Here is an 18,966-nt window from a genome sequence, read left to right on the forward strand (position 1 = left end):
GGAATGTAAATATATACTCTAGTAAAATATGCACTTTTGGACATGTTAATTTAAATAAAGATTGCTTCTTCTAAATATCTGTTCCAGTGCACTTTATAGCGTCACTTATATTTTGATTTTATTGTTGGCTCACACACAACAAACTTTTTTTACTATTTTATGTTTAATAATGTGAAAATCAACAGATATGTGTTAGATAAATCACAGTAGCAGCAGATATGATTTTTGTGGGGGGGGGGGGGGGCAGTGTGTTAGTTTATCGGGCATAAGAGTTCAGTGTGATCCAAGCAACAAGCTGGCCTAAATTACAAAGCACACTTGTGAAAAATACAGGACATGTAGGACCTGGGCCAAGTTGGATCCGGTTTGTCTGTTCACATCGTATCGTCTGTCACATGCAGCTTCATGTTGTCTTTGGCTGACGTTCTGTCTCACGAACCATGACGGGTTCATTTGATCACTTTCCCCACGTGCAGAAGCCAATAAATGAAGTGGGGTTCAGTTTATCTGGGTCATGTTTGGTTTAGTTTCACACTGACTGAAAGCCTTGTCTGTATAACAGCATAAAAATCAATTAATCAATTAAGCCTTTAGCTTTGAAGAATCAATCAATCAATCAATTTTTTTATATAGCGCCAAATCACAACAAACAGTTGCCCCAAGGCGCTTTATATTGTAAGGCAAGGCCATACAATAATTATGTAAAACCCCAACGGTCAAAACGACCCCCTGTGAGCAAGCACTTGGCTACAGTGGGAAGGAAAAACTCCCTTTTAACAGGAAGAAACCTCCAGCAGAACCAGGCTCAGGGAGGGGCAGTCTTCTGCTGGGACTGGTTGGGGCTGAGGGAGAGAACCAGGAAAAAGACATGCTGTGGAGGGGAGCAGAGATCGATTACTAATGATTAAATGCAGAGTGGTGCATACAGAGCAAAAAGAGAAAGAAACAGTGCATCATGGGAACCCCCCAGCAGTCTACGTCTAAAGCAGCATAACTAAGGGATGGTTCAGGGTCACCTGATCCAGCCCTAACTATAAACTTTAGCAAAAAGGAAAGTTTTAAGCCTAATCTTAAAAGTAGAGAGGGTGTCTGTCTCCCTGATCTGAATTGGGAGCTGGTTCCACAGGAGAGGAGCCTGAAAGCTGAAGGCTCTGCCTCCCATTCTACTCTTACAAACCCTAGGAACTACAAGTAAGCCTGCAGTCTGAGAGCGAAGCGCTCTATTGGGGTGATATGGTACTACGAGGTCCCTAAGATAAGATGGGACCTGATTATTCAAAACCTTATAAGTAAGAAGAAGAATTTTAAATTCTATTCTAGAATTAACAGGAAGCCAATGAAGAGAGGCCAATATGGGTGAGATATGCTCTCTCCTTCTAGTCCCCGTCAGTACTCTAGCTGCAGCATTTTGAATTAACTGAAGGCTTTTTAGGGAACTTTTAGGACAACCTGATAATAATGAATTACAATAGTCCAGCCTAGAGGAAATAAATGCATGAATTAGTTTTTCAGCATCACTCTGAGACAAGACCTTTCTGATTTTAGAGATATTGCGTAAATGCAAAAAAGAAGTCCTACATATTTGTTTAATATGCGCTTTGAATGACATATCCTGATCAAAAATGACTCCAAGATTTCTCACAGTAATACTAGAGGTCAGGGTAATGCCATCCAGAGTAAGGATCTGGTTAGACACCATGTTTCTAAGATTTGTGGGGCCAAGTACAATAACTTCAGTTTTATCTGAGTTTAAAAGCAGGAAATTAGAGGTCATCCATGTCTTTATGTCTGTAAGACAATCCTGCAGTTTAGCTAATTGGTGTGTGTCCTCTGGCTTCATGGATAGATAAAGCTGGGTATCATCTGCGTAACAATGAAAATTTAAGCAATACCGTCTAATAATACTGCCTAAGGGAAGCATGTATAAAGTGAATAAAATTGGTCCTAGCACAGAACCTTGTGGAACTCCATAATTAACCTTAGTCTGTGAAGAAGATTCCCCATTTACATGAACAAATTGTAATCTATTAGACAAATATGATTCAAACCACCGCAGCGCAGTGCCTTTAATACCTATGGCATGCTCTAATCTCTGTAATAAAATTTTATGGTCAACAGTATCAAAAGCAGCACTGAGGTCTAACAGAACAAGCACAGAGATGAGTCCACTGTCCGAGGCCATAAGAAGATCATTTGTAACCTTCACTAATGCTGTTTCTGTACTATGATGAATTCTAAAACCTGACTGAAACTCTTCAAATAGACCATTCCTCTGCAGATGATCAGTTAGCTGTTTTACAACTACCCTTTCAAGAATTTTTGAGAGAAAAGGAAGGTTGGAGATTGGCCTATAATTAGCTAAGATAGCTGGGTCAAGTGATGGCTTTTTAAGTAATGGTTTAATTACTGCCACCTTAAAAGCCTGTGGTACATAGCCAACTAATAAAGATAGATTGATCATATTTAAGATCGAACCATTAAATAATGGTAGGGCTTCCTTGAGCAGCCTGGTAGGAATGGGGTCTAATAGACATGATGGTTTGGAGGAAGTAACTAATGAAAATAACTCAGAACAATCGGAGAGAAAGAGTCTAACCAAATACCGGCATCACTGAAAGCAGCCAAAGATAACGATACGTCTTTGGGATGGTTATGAGTAATTTTTTCTCTAATAGTTAAAATTTTGTTAGCAAAGAAAGTCATGAAGTCATTACTAGTTAAAGTTAATGGAATACTCAGCTCAATAGAGCTCTGACTCTTTGTCAGCCTGGCTACAGTGCTGAAAAGAAACCTGGGGTTGTTCTTATTTTCTTCAATTAGTGATGAGTAGAAAGATGTCCTAGCTTTACGGAGGGCTTTTTTATAGAGCAACAGACTCTTTTTCCAGGCTAAGTGAAGATCTTCTAAATTAGTGAGACGCCATTTCCTCTCCAACTTCTGGGTTATCTGCTTTAAGCTACGAGTTTGTGAGTTATACCACGGAGTCAGGCACTTCTGATTTAAAGCTCTCTTTTTTAGAGGAGCTACAGCATCCAAAGTTGTCTTCAATGAGGATGTAAAACTATTGACGAGATACTCTATCTCACTTACAGAGTTTAGGTAGCTACTCTGCACTGTGTTGGTATATGGCATTAGAGAACATAAAGAAGGAATCATATCCTTAAACCTAGTTATAGCGCTTTCTGAAAGACTTCTAGTGTAATGAAACTTATTCCCCACTGCTGGGTAGTCCATCAGGGTAAATGTAAATGTTATTAAAAAATGATCAGACAGAAGGGAGTTTTCAGGGAATACTGTTAAGTCTTCTATTTCCATACCATAAGTCAGAACAAGATCTAAGATATGATTAAAGTGGTGGGTGGACTCATTTACTTTTTGAGCAAAGCCAATAGAGTCTAATAATAGATTAAATGCCGTGTTGAGGCTGTCATTCTCAGCATCTGTGTGGATGTTAAAATCGCCCACTATAATTATCTTATCTGAGCTAAGCACTAAGTCAGACAAAAGGTCTGAAAATTCACAGAGAAACTCACAGTAACGACCAGGTGGACGATAGATAATAACAAATAAAACTGTTTTTTGGGACTTCCAATTTGGATGGACAAGACTATGAGTCAAGCTTTCAAATGAATTAAAGCTCTGTCTGGGTTTTTGATTAATTAATAAGCTGGAATGGAAGATTGCTGCTAATCCTCCGCCTCGGCCCGTGCTACGAGCATTCTGACAGTTAGTGTGACTCGGGGGTGTTGACTCATTTAAACTAACATATTCATCCTGCTGTAACCAGGTTTCTGTAAGGCAGAATAAATCAATATGTTGATCAATTATTATATCATTTACCAACAGGGACTTAGAAGAGAGAGACCTAATGTTTAATAGACCACATTTAACCACATTTAAGAATGTGTCCAAGCTGGAATAAATCAAATCTGAAGTCGCCTTTTCATTGGTTTAACAAACTCCCCCCAATCTTAAAGCTACAGTGTGCAGGATTTAGTGGTGTTTATAAGCAGAAATGGAATAGACCATTCATTATTATCTGTTCATTAGTGTTAAATTACTTGCAACAACAAATCAATGTGTTTTCACAGGCATAGACACTGGAGTGGTCCACCTCTCGGAGACCACTGTGGTGACACGGTATTGTGACCGGCCACGACACAGTCTGCAGTCTCACCACTAGATGATCCTAAAGCATACACACTGTAGCTTTAAAAATGCACATTAATATACTTTCTGGACTTTGGAAAAGCCGAACCATTTACTCTGTGAAGTGCAGCGAGTGGGTGAATGAATTGATATATAAATGATTAAGTGCATACATCCTGGTTCTTAACAGTGACTCAAAAACAAGTGCCATACTCTAGAACGCTCCAAAGTAAATGAGCATATACTGTATTTTTTGGAGTATAAATCACACTTTTTAAAATAATGCCTCTTGAAAAGGAAGAACCCATGTATAGGTCACACTAGAGTATAAATCACACCTTTTTTTTTTGTATTATCAGATCCTTAATTTGGGATTTTTGTACACTGCTGTAGTGTACTTTTTATTAGCACTTCTTTTATTATTATAGTTTATTTTGTTTAGTGCTTTAATTCTGGTGACGTCTGAAATAAATATGCATCATTATAAACAAACTTATTTTTTCTGTATACAATTTGCACTGGCGGATAGGTTTCAGGGCCTCCCAAACTAGGAAACACGCAGCTTTTGCTGGATTCAGAACCCTCAGAAGCTCGGAAAAATCAGACATAAAAAAATCCATACTTCCAGAAAAAGTGCATTCACAAGACTACCTTGGAGGCAACTACTTAGCCTATCACAGTAGAGCTAGGCTCACATTATCTTTGGGCTAAATGAAATCGTCAGAACCTTTTTCTTTGCTGATGTGTGGTGTTTCCAGCTAAACTAAGTGGACATGGAATGTGAATATATTACAAATAGTAATGTCTTCTTAAGATATAATTTTAAAGATGCATTTTCAACATTAGTAACACTGATGTCAAACCAGTCACAAATGTGGCTGCCAAGACTGATGTCAACTTACAATCCTTAGGTTGCTTCATTGCTTCATTGCTCATGAAATTTCTGAGCGGAAATTTCATTCCAACTGAGTGTTAAAGCTATTTTTCCCCAGAGTTAGAGGCAGGAATCTCCAACCTTGTATTTAGAATGCAGCATTTTACTCTGGAAAATATGGTAATGAGGATAAACTGACAAATTTGGTGAACTTTAATGCACTACATCAAACCAAAAGCCTCTTATCCCATAGACCTTCCTGCAACCTGCTGAACACTACCACCTCCTGGATGGATGACGGAAATTATCAGCAGGTGTGATTGCCTTGTGGATCATGGATGGATGATGGAAATTAGGAGCAGGTGTGATTGAAGTCACATGCACACCTTGAAAGAAATACCAGAAGAAAGATTTGGCCACTGTTTAGACAAAAGAATACATGATGATATAAGTGGCACCCTGTGAATAAAGCAGAGTTTATGCCTGTTGTGATATGTGTGTCACATTAGCTTTTGGTCACTCCAACAAAGTGATGACCGTGTGGTCATCGCGTCCCTGCCAAAGCATCTCCCCCTCAAAGTCAAGCAGACCCTGCTTTCTTGCTCGTAGCAGAATTCCCACTACTTTATTAGAAATAGTCACATAATGTTGAAACAGTTTTCCAAACTCCACCCTGATGACTTTCCCACTGCCACCGCAGTCTCCAATCTTCCTTATGGCCTCACACAGCTCCCGCACTTCCCTGCTAACATGCGTGTGAGCATCCTTTCCCCTTTTCTCAGTCATCGAGCCTTGTGGAGGCCTTCCATATTCATCCTCCCCCTTCTGAGCGACAAGGACCGGGACCTCGGTCCTGGTATCATGACTGAAGGGGTTATGTTTCTGGTATTCCTTGTGTTCGCTGGACCACTTCTGCCAGTTCTCCTTCAAGTCTTTCACAGAAGTGATGTGCACAGGTGCATCACCGCTGAGCTGGCCAGGTGCTGGGGCATAGTCTTTGGTTTCCATGATGGTGGCGCCCTCATTGACGGAGCCCATAAGATACAGACAGACGTGTTATTGTCATTGCACATAAATAATACAATGAAACTTTGTTCAGTGTTCCCCTCCAGCAGCATAGATACATTGTACATAACAAAATAAATATTAAGGTGCATCATAACAGGCTCTCTGGAATGTCACTGAATGTACAATGTGGCAGTGATGATGTCCAATTTCCATCCATCAACAGTCAATCCCAGAGTTGCCTTTAAATGGTTTATTTTTGCAAAGGTCAAGGTTACTGGGATCAAATGTCAAAATCTGACCTGGGTTGTTGAGGTCAAAGGTGAAAATGTCATAATAGCATAAGGCCCAAATTTTAACAGTGGCATGCAACCTTGACTTAACCATGTGTTGTCTAACTCAAATCCTTTTGTGACTCTCAAACATTCCACCGATTATTTATTTTTTTCCTTCGCACGGACAGACAGTTGATCACTCTTCTGTATCGCATCCTCCCTGTTCTGACATCAACAGATGCTAGTCCTGGACCCTGCCTGAGTCTATGTGCAGCACTGCTAAAATGTGGCTCCTTCAGCTGCAGTGTACAAAAGGTGACATTTTCAATCACGTCTGTCTGGATTACATCAAAAACAGGGATAGATCCAAGGGGGGAAATGCACCCCCCTCTCCGCATCAGACAAAAAAAAAAAAAAAAGTAAAAAAAATATGAAGAGATAAAAATAAATAAAACAAAGTTGAATAACCTAATGCTAGCCACAATTGATTTGACTTTATGTTAGTATACATGACAGAAAGAATTGCTTACCATCAGAATATATATATATATATATATATATATATATATATATATATATATATATATATATATATAGTATCAGTGACAATATTACACTGTTATTCCATGAATGAGCAGCTTGGCCAACTGCAATGAATCAGACCCCCCCACTAAAAATATCTGGATCCACCCCTGATCAAAACAAATTTTAGTGGAACGATCTACCTAGACACAAGGAAATTCCCTCCTGTGGAAGTATGACACACAGATGCGCTAATTTCAACGAAACATTCAGTATATAATAAAATGTTACTTTGCATGGGTGCAGTAAGTAATAAAACTTATGCTGAATAACAGTACCCGCCCAATTAAAAAAAAAAAAAACTTTCTTTGCTATGCCCCTGTACCATTAGATAAGTCACAAATCCACGTCAAACTCGAACAAAACTGGTAAACGATAGCTGGCAGATGTTTTTAATAGAAGCAAATAATGAACAAACTTACTCGTCTCGTGTGTTTGTAGTCGCACAACGTCGTTGCAGCACTGCTGATGGACATGTGCTTTGACCAATAGTGTTTTAGAAGTTAGATTCGAACAGCCAATCATAGCCCAAGTGCAAAGAGGGTGGAGACAATTGACAAGCGAAGTAAAGCAGATTACAGGTACTGTAGAAGGTCAACACAGATAAAACAGCCGCGTATGTTTTTTTTGTTTTTTTTTTTGCAAAATAAATCAATTTGGGGAGTGACGTACGGAATAACATGACGATACGTATGCAAAATTTAGCAAGGTGTACGCGAATGTCAAGTGTAAATTTACATGCATCTTCAGCGGTTCTATGTTTGTGATCCCGGTGTTTCAGTCCGGACCTGTTTTGAGGTCGCATCCAACATGGCAACCTTTACTGGCCGCTCGTGTCTGCAGTATTTACTTCATCTTGCTCAGGATAATCTCGACTTCAGGTTACCGGTAATGTTTCAAAAAATAACTGCTGACTGTAGATGTCCCTGTGTTTCTTTTTCGGAGAGAGATGCATATTTTCATTGGTTTCTCTGTTAGCTTATCGCTGATGTGCTAACCTTTTTAGATTCTGACTTTCAGATAGATTATAAAAAGTCTTTATCATGATCATAACGTGTACTAAGTTATTTTTTTTTACATCTGCTATGTCAGACTTATATGTACAGTACTGTGTGAAAGTCCTAAGGACCTCAGTTCCCTTGTGGGGGTTTTGTGTTTTCTTCAGTACAACACGAAATCTGATTTCAAAATAAAAGTTATGTCCATAATTAAAGTAGTACAGTAAGGACAGCCTGCTGCCACGTTGTTTGCGCTGTGGAAACCAGTGGTTTAGGTGCTGTTGGTCAGGACATGTTTACTGACCTTGACTTCAGGAGGACAATGCTGTGATCTCTCCAGACTGGACTCCCTGACGTCATTCAGCAGAGATGTCTGGTGAGGCCAAGGCTATATACACGAAGCTGTGCACTTCGTGGGCTTCTGTAGATTGTGATTGTGTACGTAATGCTGTATGCTCAGCGTACTGATGTAGGAACAGGTCAAAGTTAGATGAATGTACTAGCATCTTACACAGATGGACAAGGTCTCCACTTGCATTTGCTCAGTTTTGTGACATTTTCCATCAGATTGAATAACGAAAGTGGCGTGAGCGATGTGAAAATGATGTGATTACATTTTATTTAACCTCACATTATTATGCATTCATGATTTATTTTAAAATGTAGTTGGTTGTACATACTATGATTTCTGTTAATCAATCAATTTTTTTATATAGCGCCAAATCACAACAAACAGTTGCCCCAAGGCGCTTTATATTGTAAGGCAAGGCCATACAATAATTATGTAAAACCCCAACGGTCAAAACGACCCCCTGTGAGCAAGCACTTGGCTACAGTGGGAAGGAAAAACTCCCTTTTAACAGGAAGAAACCTCCAGCAGAACCAGGCTCAGGGAGGGGCAGTCTTCTGCTGGGACTGGTTGGGGCTGAGGGAGAGAACCAGGAAAAAGACATGCTGTGGAGGGGAGCAGAGATCGATCACTAATGATTAAATGCAGAGTGGTGCATACAGAGCAAAAAGAGAAAGAAACAGTGCATCATGGGAACCCCCCAGCAGTCTACGTCTATAGCAGCATAACTAAGGGATGGTTCAGGGTCACCTGATCCAGCCCTAACTATAAGCTTTAGCAAAAAGGAAAGTTTTAAGCCTAATCTTAAAAGTAGAGAGGGTGTCTGTCTCCCTGATCTGAATTGGGAGCTGGTTCCACAGGAGAGGAGCCTGAAAGCTGAAGGCTCTGCCTCCCATTCTACTCTTACAAACCCTAGGAACTACAAGTAAGCCTGCAGTCTGAGAGCGAAGCGCTCTATTGGGGTGATATGGTACTACGAGGTCCCTAAGATAAGATGGGACCTGATTATTCAAAACCTTATAAGTAAGAAGAAGAATTTTAAATTCTATTCTAGAATTAACAGGAAGCCAATGAAGAGAGGCTTTATGTAGATACATAGTTCTTGTGTGTCGGTGAAGTTTGGAATAACATTAAATTCACCTTGGGTTTGGCCTTAAAATTTACTTTGCATGCTTTACTATTTGTTTGTAACTGGTTGTAGCTATGTAACTGTTAGAGGGGCCTAAGGAGTGGGTCACCCCTCTGAGTCCGATATGGTTGAGGTTTCTTCCTCAAAAATGCCAGAGGGAGTTTTTCCCTTACCACTGTTATTTGTGGGCTTCTTCAGGGGTGTTGGTAAGGTTAGATTCCCTCGTATGATGCACCTTGAGGCAGCACTGCTTTGATTTGGTATTATATAAATAAATTGAAGATGGGGAACAAAGAATAATCATTACTACCGTATGAAATGTATATCTGTGCCATTGTCATCTGCTCACAAAATGATTGTAATACAGTGGGGTAAAAAAGTATTTAGTCAGCCCCTGATTATGCAAGTTCTCCTACTTGGAAAGATGAGAGAGGTCTGTAATTTTCATCATAGGTACACTTCAAGTATGAGAGACAAACTGAGAAAAAAAAATCCAGGAAATCACATTGTAGGATTTTTAAAGAATTTATTTGTAAATTATGGTGGAAAATAAGTATTTGGTCACCCACAAACAAGCAAGATTTCTGGCTCCCACACACCTGTAACTTCTTCTTTAAGAAGCTCTTCTGTCCTCCACCTGTTACCTGTATTAATGGCACCTGTTGGAACTCGTTATCTGCATAAAAGACACCTGTCCACAGCCTCAAACAGTCAGACTTCAAACTCAACCATGGCCAAGACCAAAGAACTGTCGAAGGACACCAGGAAGAAAATTGTAGATGTGCACCAGGCTGGGAAGAGTGAATCTACAATAGTCAAGCAGGTTGGTTGAATAAATCAACTGTGGGAGCAATTGTAAGAAAATGGAAGACATACAAGACCATTGATAATCTTCCTCGATCTGGGGCTCCACGCAAGATCTCATCCCGTGGGGTCAAAGTGATTATGAGAACGGTGATCAAAAATCCCAGAACTACACAGAGGGACCTGATGAATGACCTGCAGAGAGCTGGGACCAAAGTAACAAAGGCTACACACTACACAGAGACGGACTCAAATCCTGCAGTGCCAGCCATGTCCCCCTGCTTAAGCCAGTACGTGTCCAGGCCCGTCTGAAGTTTGCCAGAGAGCATATGAATGATCCAGAAAAGGATTGGGAGAATATCATGTGGTCAGATGAAACCAACATACAACATTTTGGTAAAAACTAAACTCGTCATGTTTGGAGGAAGAAGAATGCTGAGTTGCATTCCAAGAACACCATATCTACTGTGAAGCATGGTGGTGGAAACATCATGTTTTGGGGCTGTTTTTCTGCAAATGGGACAGGACGACTGATTCATGTTAAGGAAAGAATGAACGTGGTCATGTATCATGAGATTTTAAGCCAAAACCTCCTTCCATCAGTGAGAGCATTGAAGGTGCAACGTGGCTGGGTCTTCCAGCATGACAATGATCCCAAACACACCGCTCGGGCAACGAAGGAGTGGCTCCATAAAAAGCGTTTCAAGGTCCTGGAGTGGCCCAGCCAGTCTCCAGACCTCAACCCCATAGAAAATTTGTTGAGGGAGTTGAAAGTCCATGTTGCCCAGGGACAGCCCCAAAATGCATGGAGGAATGGGCCAAAATACCAGCTACAGTGTTTGTAAACCTGGTGACGACTTACAGGAAATGTTTGACCTCTGTCATTGCCAACAAAGATTATGTTACAAAACACTGAGTTGAACTTTTGTTATTGACCAAATACATATTTTCCACCATAATTTACAAATACATTCTTTAAAAATCCTACAATGTGATTTCCTGGATTTTTTTTCTCATTTCGTCTCCCACAGTTGAAGTGTACCTATGTTGAAAATTACAGACTGCTCTCATCTTTCTAAGTAGGAGAACTTGCACAAGCAGGGACTGACTAAATACTTTTTTGCCCACTGTTAGGGCAGTCACAATTATTACAATATTCGCCAATCGCGATTATTTTTCATATTCGTGATTACCCTGAATTATTTATTTTATCCACAAAGCATAATACAACACCGAATCTGACGTCATTGTGCTGCAGCCTCACTCACTCTGTTTCGCTCTCGTCTTAAGGCAGGACAATAACATGGAGACTGAGGAGCGATCCGTCCTGCCATTTGGATAAGACGGCTGATTGAAACAGTTTCCGTCTTCTTTAAAGCTGCCTAAAATACAGAGTTTACCGAAGGAGCTGTCGGTGTGTGTCTGTGTGTGTGCGCACGGAGTCAACAGGCTGCAGACTGCGAGGGAGGGGTGGGAGATTCCTGAATGGAGGCACGACACGCTGCTGAACCATCAGTGCACGTGAGACAGCGAGCGCAGAGCAGAGAGAGGATTTTAACCCGAGTGAACATGTTAAAAAAACAAAACCAAAACGTGGAGCTGCCTTAATTTCTCTCTGAACTTTCTCTCCCGGTGTGATTCTGCCGCTACTGCCCTGTTCACACCATGTGCACCTCGTATACTGAATTTATGAGATCATGAGATGAAATAAACGGTCAAATATCTTTAAAAACATACTATTTAAAAAATGGGAATATATGAATGAACGTGGAGAAGCTGTGGTGATGTTCAGATGCACAGATCACAAAAAGCAGGTGAGAACTCTGAACTTTAACAGCTGTTATTTTCCAAAGGTATTTATTTGTTCATTCTTGAGCTTAATGTAGTGTTTAAGCACAAAACGTGACTGATGAGGAGAAACAATTTCAGAAATGCAGCAGAAACAACCACAAATCAGAAAAAGTTGGGACTGTATGTAAAATGAAGATGAAAATAAAAATGTTGCACTATTCCCAGTTTCTCCACTCACAGAAGCCAAACGTTCATCCAGAGTTGTGTAGCCTTGTACTACGATAGTACAATATAAAGAAGGGAAAAAAATAGACAATATATTCATCAATCGCAATTATTTGTCTGACAATTAATCGTCTCCAGAAATTCCTAATCGTGACAGCCCTACCCACTGTATGCATATGTTGCGGACATGAATGAGCGAAGCTCTTTAGCATCTCACCATGTCATTTCCAGTTTGTGGCTTCGTCTGCCATTGGTTTGTGGCTTTTTACGACAGTGTTGTCTGGTTTGTGGCTTTTTCTCCGCTGGGCAGATTTTTTTGTGCCATTTCCAGTTTGTGCCTTTGTCTACTGTAGAGCGAGCTTTGAGCCCCTGCACAGCACTTCGCTTATTAAATCGAGCAACCTTGTTATTTATAGAAGCCCAGTGCATACACAACAGTCATCTATATACCCACTTCCGTTTGGTGATCAGTGATGAAAGTTTTCCGTAAGTTACCGGAAATCCAGGTTTTTACTCACATGGTGAACATTTCCGGGTTATTTTTGATAGCATACGTCACAATCCATTCATTCAGTTACATTCAGTTCCACATCCAAACAGTTGGTGGCAGTAATGCACTATGTTGGTTTGCAAGCTGCCAATAATCTTCAAAGAAGAAGAAGGGTTATTTTGTTTTGGGAGTTTATTAAGTCATATTTTTGGGGACTGTGCAGTTGTTTTCCTAACAGTTTACTTTGTTGTGGGTATTAAAAGTTATGAGCTGCGTATGTCTTCCAGTAATGATACATTAAATGGAGCTAAATGGTGGCGCTTTCAGCTGCTAAAAATGATAATGCCGTTAGCATTCAGACGAGAGATTAACTCTGTCGGTGAGTGAAAACTACAAGATTAATGAGTTTGTGCAACGCACAAAAATTTGTCTGAGGTGAGTAAGTAATTGAAAATGACACATGACTAATGTGCTGCTGAAGTTTATCAGCTGATGTTAGCTTTTAGCTGCAGGAAGTTAAATCAGTCACTGTCGAGCTGAGTGAGCATTTTTTTATTCATAAATTGTTTGACCTATTTTTGTTATTACCATATAAAGCTACACAGTTTTTAATTGTTACTGTCATAACTGCATGAAAAGTTTCAACTTTAAATAACTTAATAATCAAAGAAAATACCACAGCGCTGTTTCATATTTCATTTTGTTTAATGTACACATTGCTTTTCATGCTTTTTTATACGTTATAATGTTAATCAAGAAATTATCTGAACAACAACACATAAGTTATGGCTTTAATTAACAGAATTAATTAGTTTTCTCTAGGCCCCTCCCCAATCGGACCGGGAGTGACATGTTTAGCCGCATGTTCTCCTTGAATTGCTGGCTGTCTGAGTGGTGTCCAAAAAATGAGGTGGGCTTCATAGATAATTGGCAAAGCTTCTGGGGAAAACCTGGTCTTGTTAGGAGAGACGGCATCCATCCTACTTTGGATGGAGCAGCTCTCATTTCTAGAAATCTGGCCAATTTTCTTAAATCCTCCAAACCGTGACTATCCAGGGTTGGGACCAGGAAGCAGAGTTGTAGTCTTACACACCTCTCTGCAGCTTCTCTCCCCCTGCCATCCCCTCATTACCCCATCCCCGTAGAGACGGTGCCTGCTCCCAGACCACCAATAACCAGCAAAAATCTATTTAAGCATAAAAATTCAAAAAGAAAAAATAATATAGCACCTTCAACTGCACCACAGACTAAAACAGTTAGATGTGGTCTATTAAACATTAGGTCTCTCTCTTCTAAGTCCCTGTTAGTAAATGATATAATAATTGATCAACATATTGATTTATTCTGCCTTACAGAAACCTGGTTACAGCAGGATGAATATGTTAGTTTAAATGAGTCAACACCCCCGAGTCACACTAACTGCCAGAATGCTCGTAGCACGGGCCGAGGCGGAGGGTTAGCAGCAATCTTCCATTCCAGCTTATTAATTAATCAAAAACCCAGACAGAGCTTTAATTCATTTGAAAGCTTGACTCTTAATCTTGTCCATCCAAATTGGAAGTCCCAGTTTTATTTGTTATTATCTATCGTCCACCTGGTCGTTACTGTGAGTTTCTCTGTGAATTTTCAGACCTTTTGTCTGACTTAGTGCTTAGCTCAGATAAGATAATTATAGTGGGCGATTTTAACATCCACACAGATGCTGAGAATGACAGCCTCAACACTGCATTTAATCTATTATTAGACTCAATTGGCTTTGCTCAAAATGTAAATGAGTCCACCCACCACTTTAATCATATCTTAGATCTTGTTCTGACTTATGGTATGGAAATTGAAGACTTAACAGTATTCCCTGAAAACTCCCTTCTGTCTGATCATTTCTTAATAACATTTACATTTACTCTGATGGACTACCCAGCAGTGGGGAATAAGTTACATTACACTAGAAGTCTTTCAGAAAGCGCTGTAACTAGGTTTAAGGATATGATTCCTTCTTTATGTTCTCTAATGCCATATACCAACACAGTACAGAGTAGCTACCTAAACTCTGTAAGTGAGATAGAGTATCTCGTCAATAGTTTTACATCCTCATTGAAGACAACTTTGGATGCTGTAGCTCCTCTGAAAAAGAGAGCTTTAAATCAAAAGTGCCTGACTCCGTGGTATAACTCACAAACTCGCAGCTTAAAGCAGATAACCCGTAAGTTGGAGAGGAAATGGCGTCTCACTAATTTAGAAGATCTTCACTTAGCCTGGAAAAAGAGTCTGTTGCTCTATAAAAAAGCCCTCCGTAAAGCTAGGACATCTTACTACTCATCACTAATTGAAGAAAATAAGAACAACCCCAGGTTTCTTTTCAGCACTGTAGCCAGGCTGACAAAGAGTCAGAGCTCTACTGAGCCGAGTATTCCTTTAACTTTAACTAGTAATGACTTCATGACTTTCTTTGCTAATAAAATTTTAACTATTAGAGAAAAAATTACTCATAACCATCCCAAAGACGTATCGTTATCTTTGGCTGCTTTCAGTGATGCCGGTATTTGGTTAGACTCTTTCTCTCCGATTGTTCTGTCTGAGTTATTTTCATTAGTTACTTCATCCAAACCAACAACATGTCTATTAGACCCCATTCCTACCAGGCTGCTCAAGGAAGCCCTACCATTATTTAATGCTTCGATCTTAAATATGATCAATCTATCTTTATTAGTTGGCTATGTACCACAGGCTTTTAAGGTGGCAGTAATTAAACCATTACTTAAAAAGCCATCACTTGACCCAGCTATCTTAGCTAATTATAGGCCAATCTCCAACCTTCCTTTTCTCTCAAAAATTCTTGAAAGGGTAGTTGTAAAACAGCTAACTGATCATCTGCAGAGGAATGGTCTATTTGAAGAGTTTCAGTCAGGTTTTAGAATTCATCATAGTACAGAAACAGCATTAGTGAAGGTTACAAATGATCTTCTTATGGCCTCAGACAGTGGACTCATCTCTGTGCTTGTTCTGTTAGACCTCAGTGCTGCTTTTGATACTGTTGACCATAAAATTTTATTACAGAGATTAGAGCATGCCATAGGTATTAAACGCACTGTGCTGCGGTGGTTTGAATCATATTTATCTAATAGACTACAATTTGTTCATGTAAATGGGGAATCTTCTTTACAGACTAAGGTTAATTATGGAGTTGCACAAGGTTGTGTGCTAGGACCAATTTTATTCACTTTATACATGCTTCCCTTAGGCAGTATTATTAGACGGCATTGCTTAAATTTTCATTGTTACGCAGATGATACCCAGCTTTATCTATCCATGAAGCCAGAGGACACACACCAATTAGCTAAACTGCAGGATTGTCTTACAGACATAAAGACATGGATGACCTCTAATTTCCTGCTTTTAAACTCAGATAAAACTCTGTGACCCACAGAGCTTTCTCTTATCTCACTCTTCTCCTTCTTGCACAGTCACTCAGTTTTTGAGAACTGTCTACTCCATGCAGACTTACCATAGAGTGCCATACTGTTTGTATTTCTTTGTAATTGATGTAAATAAAGTCCAAGACATATTCAGTGGCAGCTTTACCATCAGAGAGCCTCGTCCACGACGACCACAACAGACTCTAAGCTGTCAGTGATGTTAAAGGAGGCAATACACAGTATTAAGAACAGGGGTATGTAAACTTTTGATCAGGTTCATTTGGGTAGTTCTCTTGTCATTTTGATTTAAAAAGAGGAAACACAGTTGTTTGACAATAAACGGCTTCACCCAACCACTAACCATGAGTGGAAAAAAATGTTTTAGTTTTATTGTTCATATTCTCTGAAAAATGGCCCCAAAAAATCTGCCAGGGTATGTAAACTTTTGAGCACAACTGTATGTTTTTTGGATTAAAGGCCGGTAGCACAACACATGTTGTGTGAAAAGACTAGGGTGCAACACTTGACCTGATCCAACAAAAAATTCAGTTTTTAGACTTTTTTGTAGGTGAATAGACCTGAAAATGCACCAGAATGCATCTAAGATTTCAATTTTTTTCTGGGGGAGAACCCCCAGATCCAGATCCCCAGTGACCTAAGGTGACATTTGGATGTCCTTGGTACTTCCCTTCAGAGGATCCTTGAGTACCATTGGAAAGAACAGTTACTTATAAACAGATGAGTAACACCATTGGTATTGTGAGAGAACATTAGCAACATTTCAACCATGTGAGCCGATTCTCTGAGCATGATCGAGCATGCAGGTGCTTCCGTGTGGAGGATCACAGCCACTGGTAAAGACCACAGGGATGCTCGTGTTTGCTCTGTATGCACCACCTAGCCTGCCAATATGTAGACCTGGGTTGACTTGGTCAAGATGCTTAACCTGCATTGTCTCAGCACACCCAACTGTAAATGGGTACTGTCATTGGCTGGGGATGCAGCCTGTGTCTGACTGGGGTCTCGTCCAAGGGGAGTCACTCTCATCCACTTAATTAATTTATTTATTTATTTGACAGGGACGATGCAATCAAACTTACCGTAGTTACAAAACAAAGCCTGCAGCTGATGCGATGCACACAGAGTATAGCTCCTGCTAATTTTCAACTCACGTCCCTGGTTGAGCTTTTCTACACTAACAAGACATCATCTAAAATACAAATTCATTTACACGAGAACATTACATGCTACGGAACATGGAGAATAGCATGACCGGGCGTGTGTATAGGACTTACTTTCAGCATTTGTTCTTGTGGATGCCAACTCTGTGCATGTTCTCTGAAACTCAGCCCACTGTGTTGTTCATAAAACTCTATCACCAGGCCAGTAGATAGTGAGAAATCAACTGGGTTTCTATACTCTTTATATTTTCTAATTAAACAAAATCTTCTATCTTTTGCATGTGTGAGTGAAACTTATGTATTTCCTTTTCTGTGTGGTCAATTTTCTAGGAGATTAAGGCTTTGCTGGCTCTAACAGGAAAAGCTTTCCATCCTTGTCACAGCTTTAGAGAAAAGGTTTGTAAGTCAAACATATATTGTAATTTGTAACTGTTTGTTTTAGTCATTTGACAGTAATCGAGCATTTGTTGAATAATGCCTGTTTTGGCTGCTCACCCAGAATGTTCTAGAACTACATTTTCCCCCCGTATTCCCTTTCCTTGCCACATCTTTCTAGTCTCCTTTTTGGTGTCTGGATGGTTTATGTGAGGAAGATGTCCGCAGCATCACAACTCGATCTGTTTGTGCAAAGTAAGTATTTTAGTGTGGAAAAACTAGTACCGTTTCCCACTGGGGTGAGTTGTTTTGAATGATCAAATGAGTCTTTGTGAAAGAGGGGAAAATGTTTCAGTTTTACTACTCTAGTTTCCCGTGGTGCTTTTGCTTTGAGAATTGTTTCTGTTCATAAGTTGTCGTTCTTCTAGGTCTGCTTTTGAATTGTGGGGCCACGGACGAACACACAGTGAACTCAGAACATCCCTCTTGAACTACCCAACAGAGAAGATGGTACAGTACATTTAAGAATCTGTTGTAATGTGCTGAATTCACTCTCCTCAGCAGTTTTATTCAAATTTCCACAACAGTTTTAAAAGTAGTAAATATTCTACATTCTTTTGGAAAGTTTGCTGCCTCACTTTCCATAAGAACTGAAATACTGATTGATTTCCCAATCAGACCTTTTCTGAGTCATTAGATTAGACCAAAACATGACCCTCAACATTTTTTGTCTTTTTTTTTTCCAACCGTTTGAATACCAGCAGTTCAAAGAAGCAGTCGAAGATAAATGGACAGGAAATTGCTGCAAACCCGCCACCCTGTTTTGTAATGATGATGTCATATAGCTTAAGGTGTACAATATGATATGACCTACCTCTTTCATAGAAAAGCAATTCTTGAACATTGGCGGACCAAATGCATTGAAGTTAGGGAGCCATGTTGAACACTGTTTGTCTTGTGATGTTTTCTGAGCAAGGCCAAAAGTTTTACAAAAGATTCTACTGTTTTTCTTGCACTGGTAACAGCATAGGGCTTTGGATGGTAAAATTATAAGGCAGTGAGTGAGGTAGTCCATCCCGCCCAGGCCATATAGACAAAAACAGTAACAACACAGATGAACTGGTTAGTTTGTGATGAGTTTTGTGCACCAGTTCAAACCCAAACACAACATTGTTTGCCTATGTAGTGTCTCATGGATGTGTCTGCTCCACCCCTTTTGTCAGCGTTAGATAGCTAACAAGCGCTCTTATGTTAGGAACTGTGGGTAGAAATATGATGCCTACTTCATGAGCAAATACCTGACGATATGCTGGGGACAGTGTCAAA

The 18,966-nt window shown here is 39.9% G+C and overlaps 1 protein-coding gene across 1 annotated transcript in view; it reads left to right on the top strand.

Annotated features, from left to right (window-relative positions):
* Nucleotides 1–7,561: 7,561 nt before the first annotated feature.
* trmt11 (tRNA methyltransferase 11 homolog) overlaps nucleotides 7,562–18,966 on the top strand; it is a 32,477-nt gene continuing 21,072 nt past the window's right edge. The window contains exons 1-4 of the mRNA XM_034175343.1: nucleotides 7,562–7,773; nucleotides 17,596–17,661; nucleotides 17,822–17,895; nucleotides 18,069–18,150. Of these exons, the coding sequence (XP_034031234.1) occupies nucleotides 7,624–7,773; nucleotides 17,596–17,661; nucleotides 17,822–17,895; nucleotides 18,069–18,150 (372 nt within the window). The 5' untranslated portion in view covers nucleotides 7,562–7,623. The remainder of the gene's footprint in view (nucleotides 7,774–17,595; nucleotides 17,662–17,821; nucleotides 17,896–18,068; nucleotides 18,151–18,966) is intronic.

Source organism: Thalassophryne amazonica, chromosome 7, assembly GCF_902500255.1.
Source record: "Thalassophryne amazonica chromosome 7, fThaAma1.1, whole genome shotgun sequence".
In the NCBI taxonomy this organism is placed as follows: Eukaryota; Metazoa; Chordata; class Actinopteri; order Batrachoidiformes; family Batrachoididae; genus Thalassophryne; species Thalassophryne amazonica.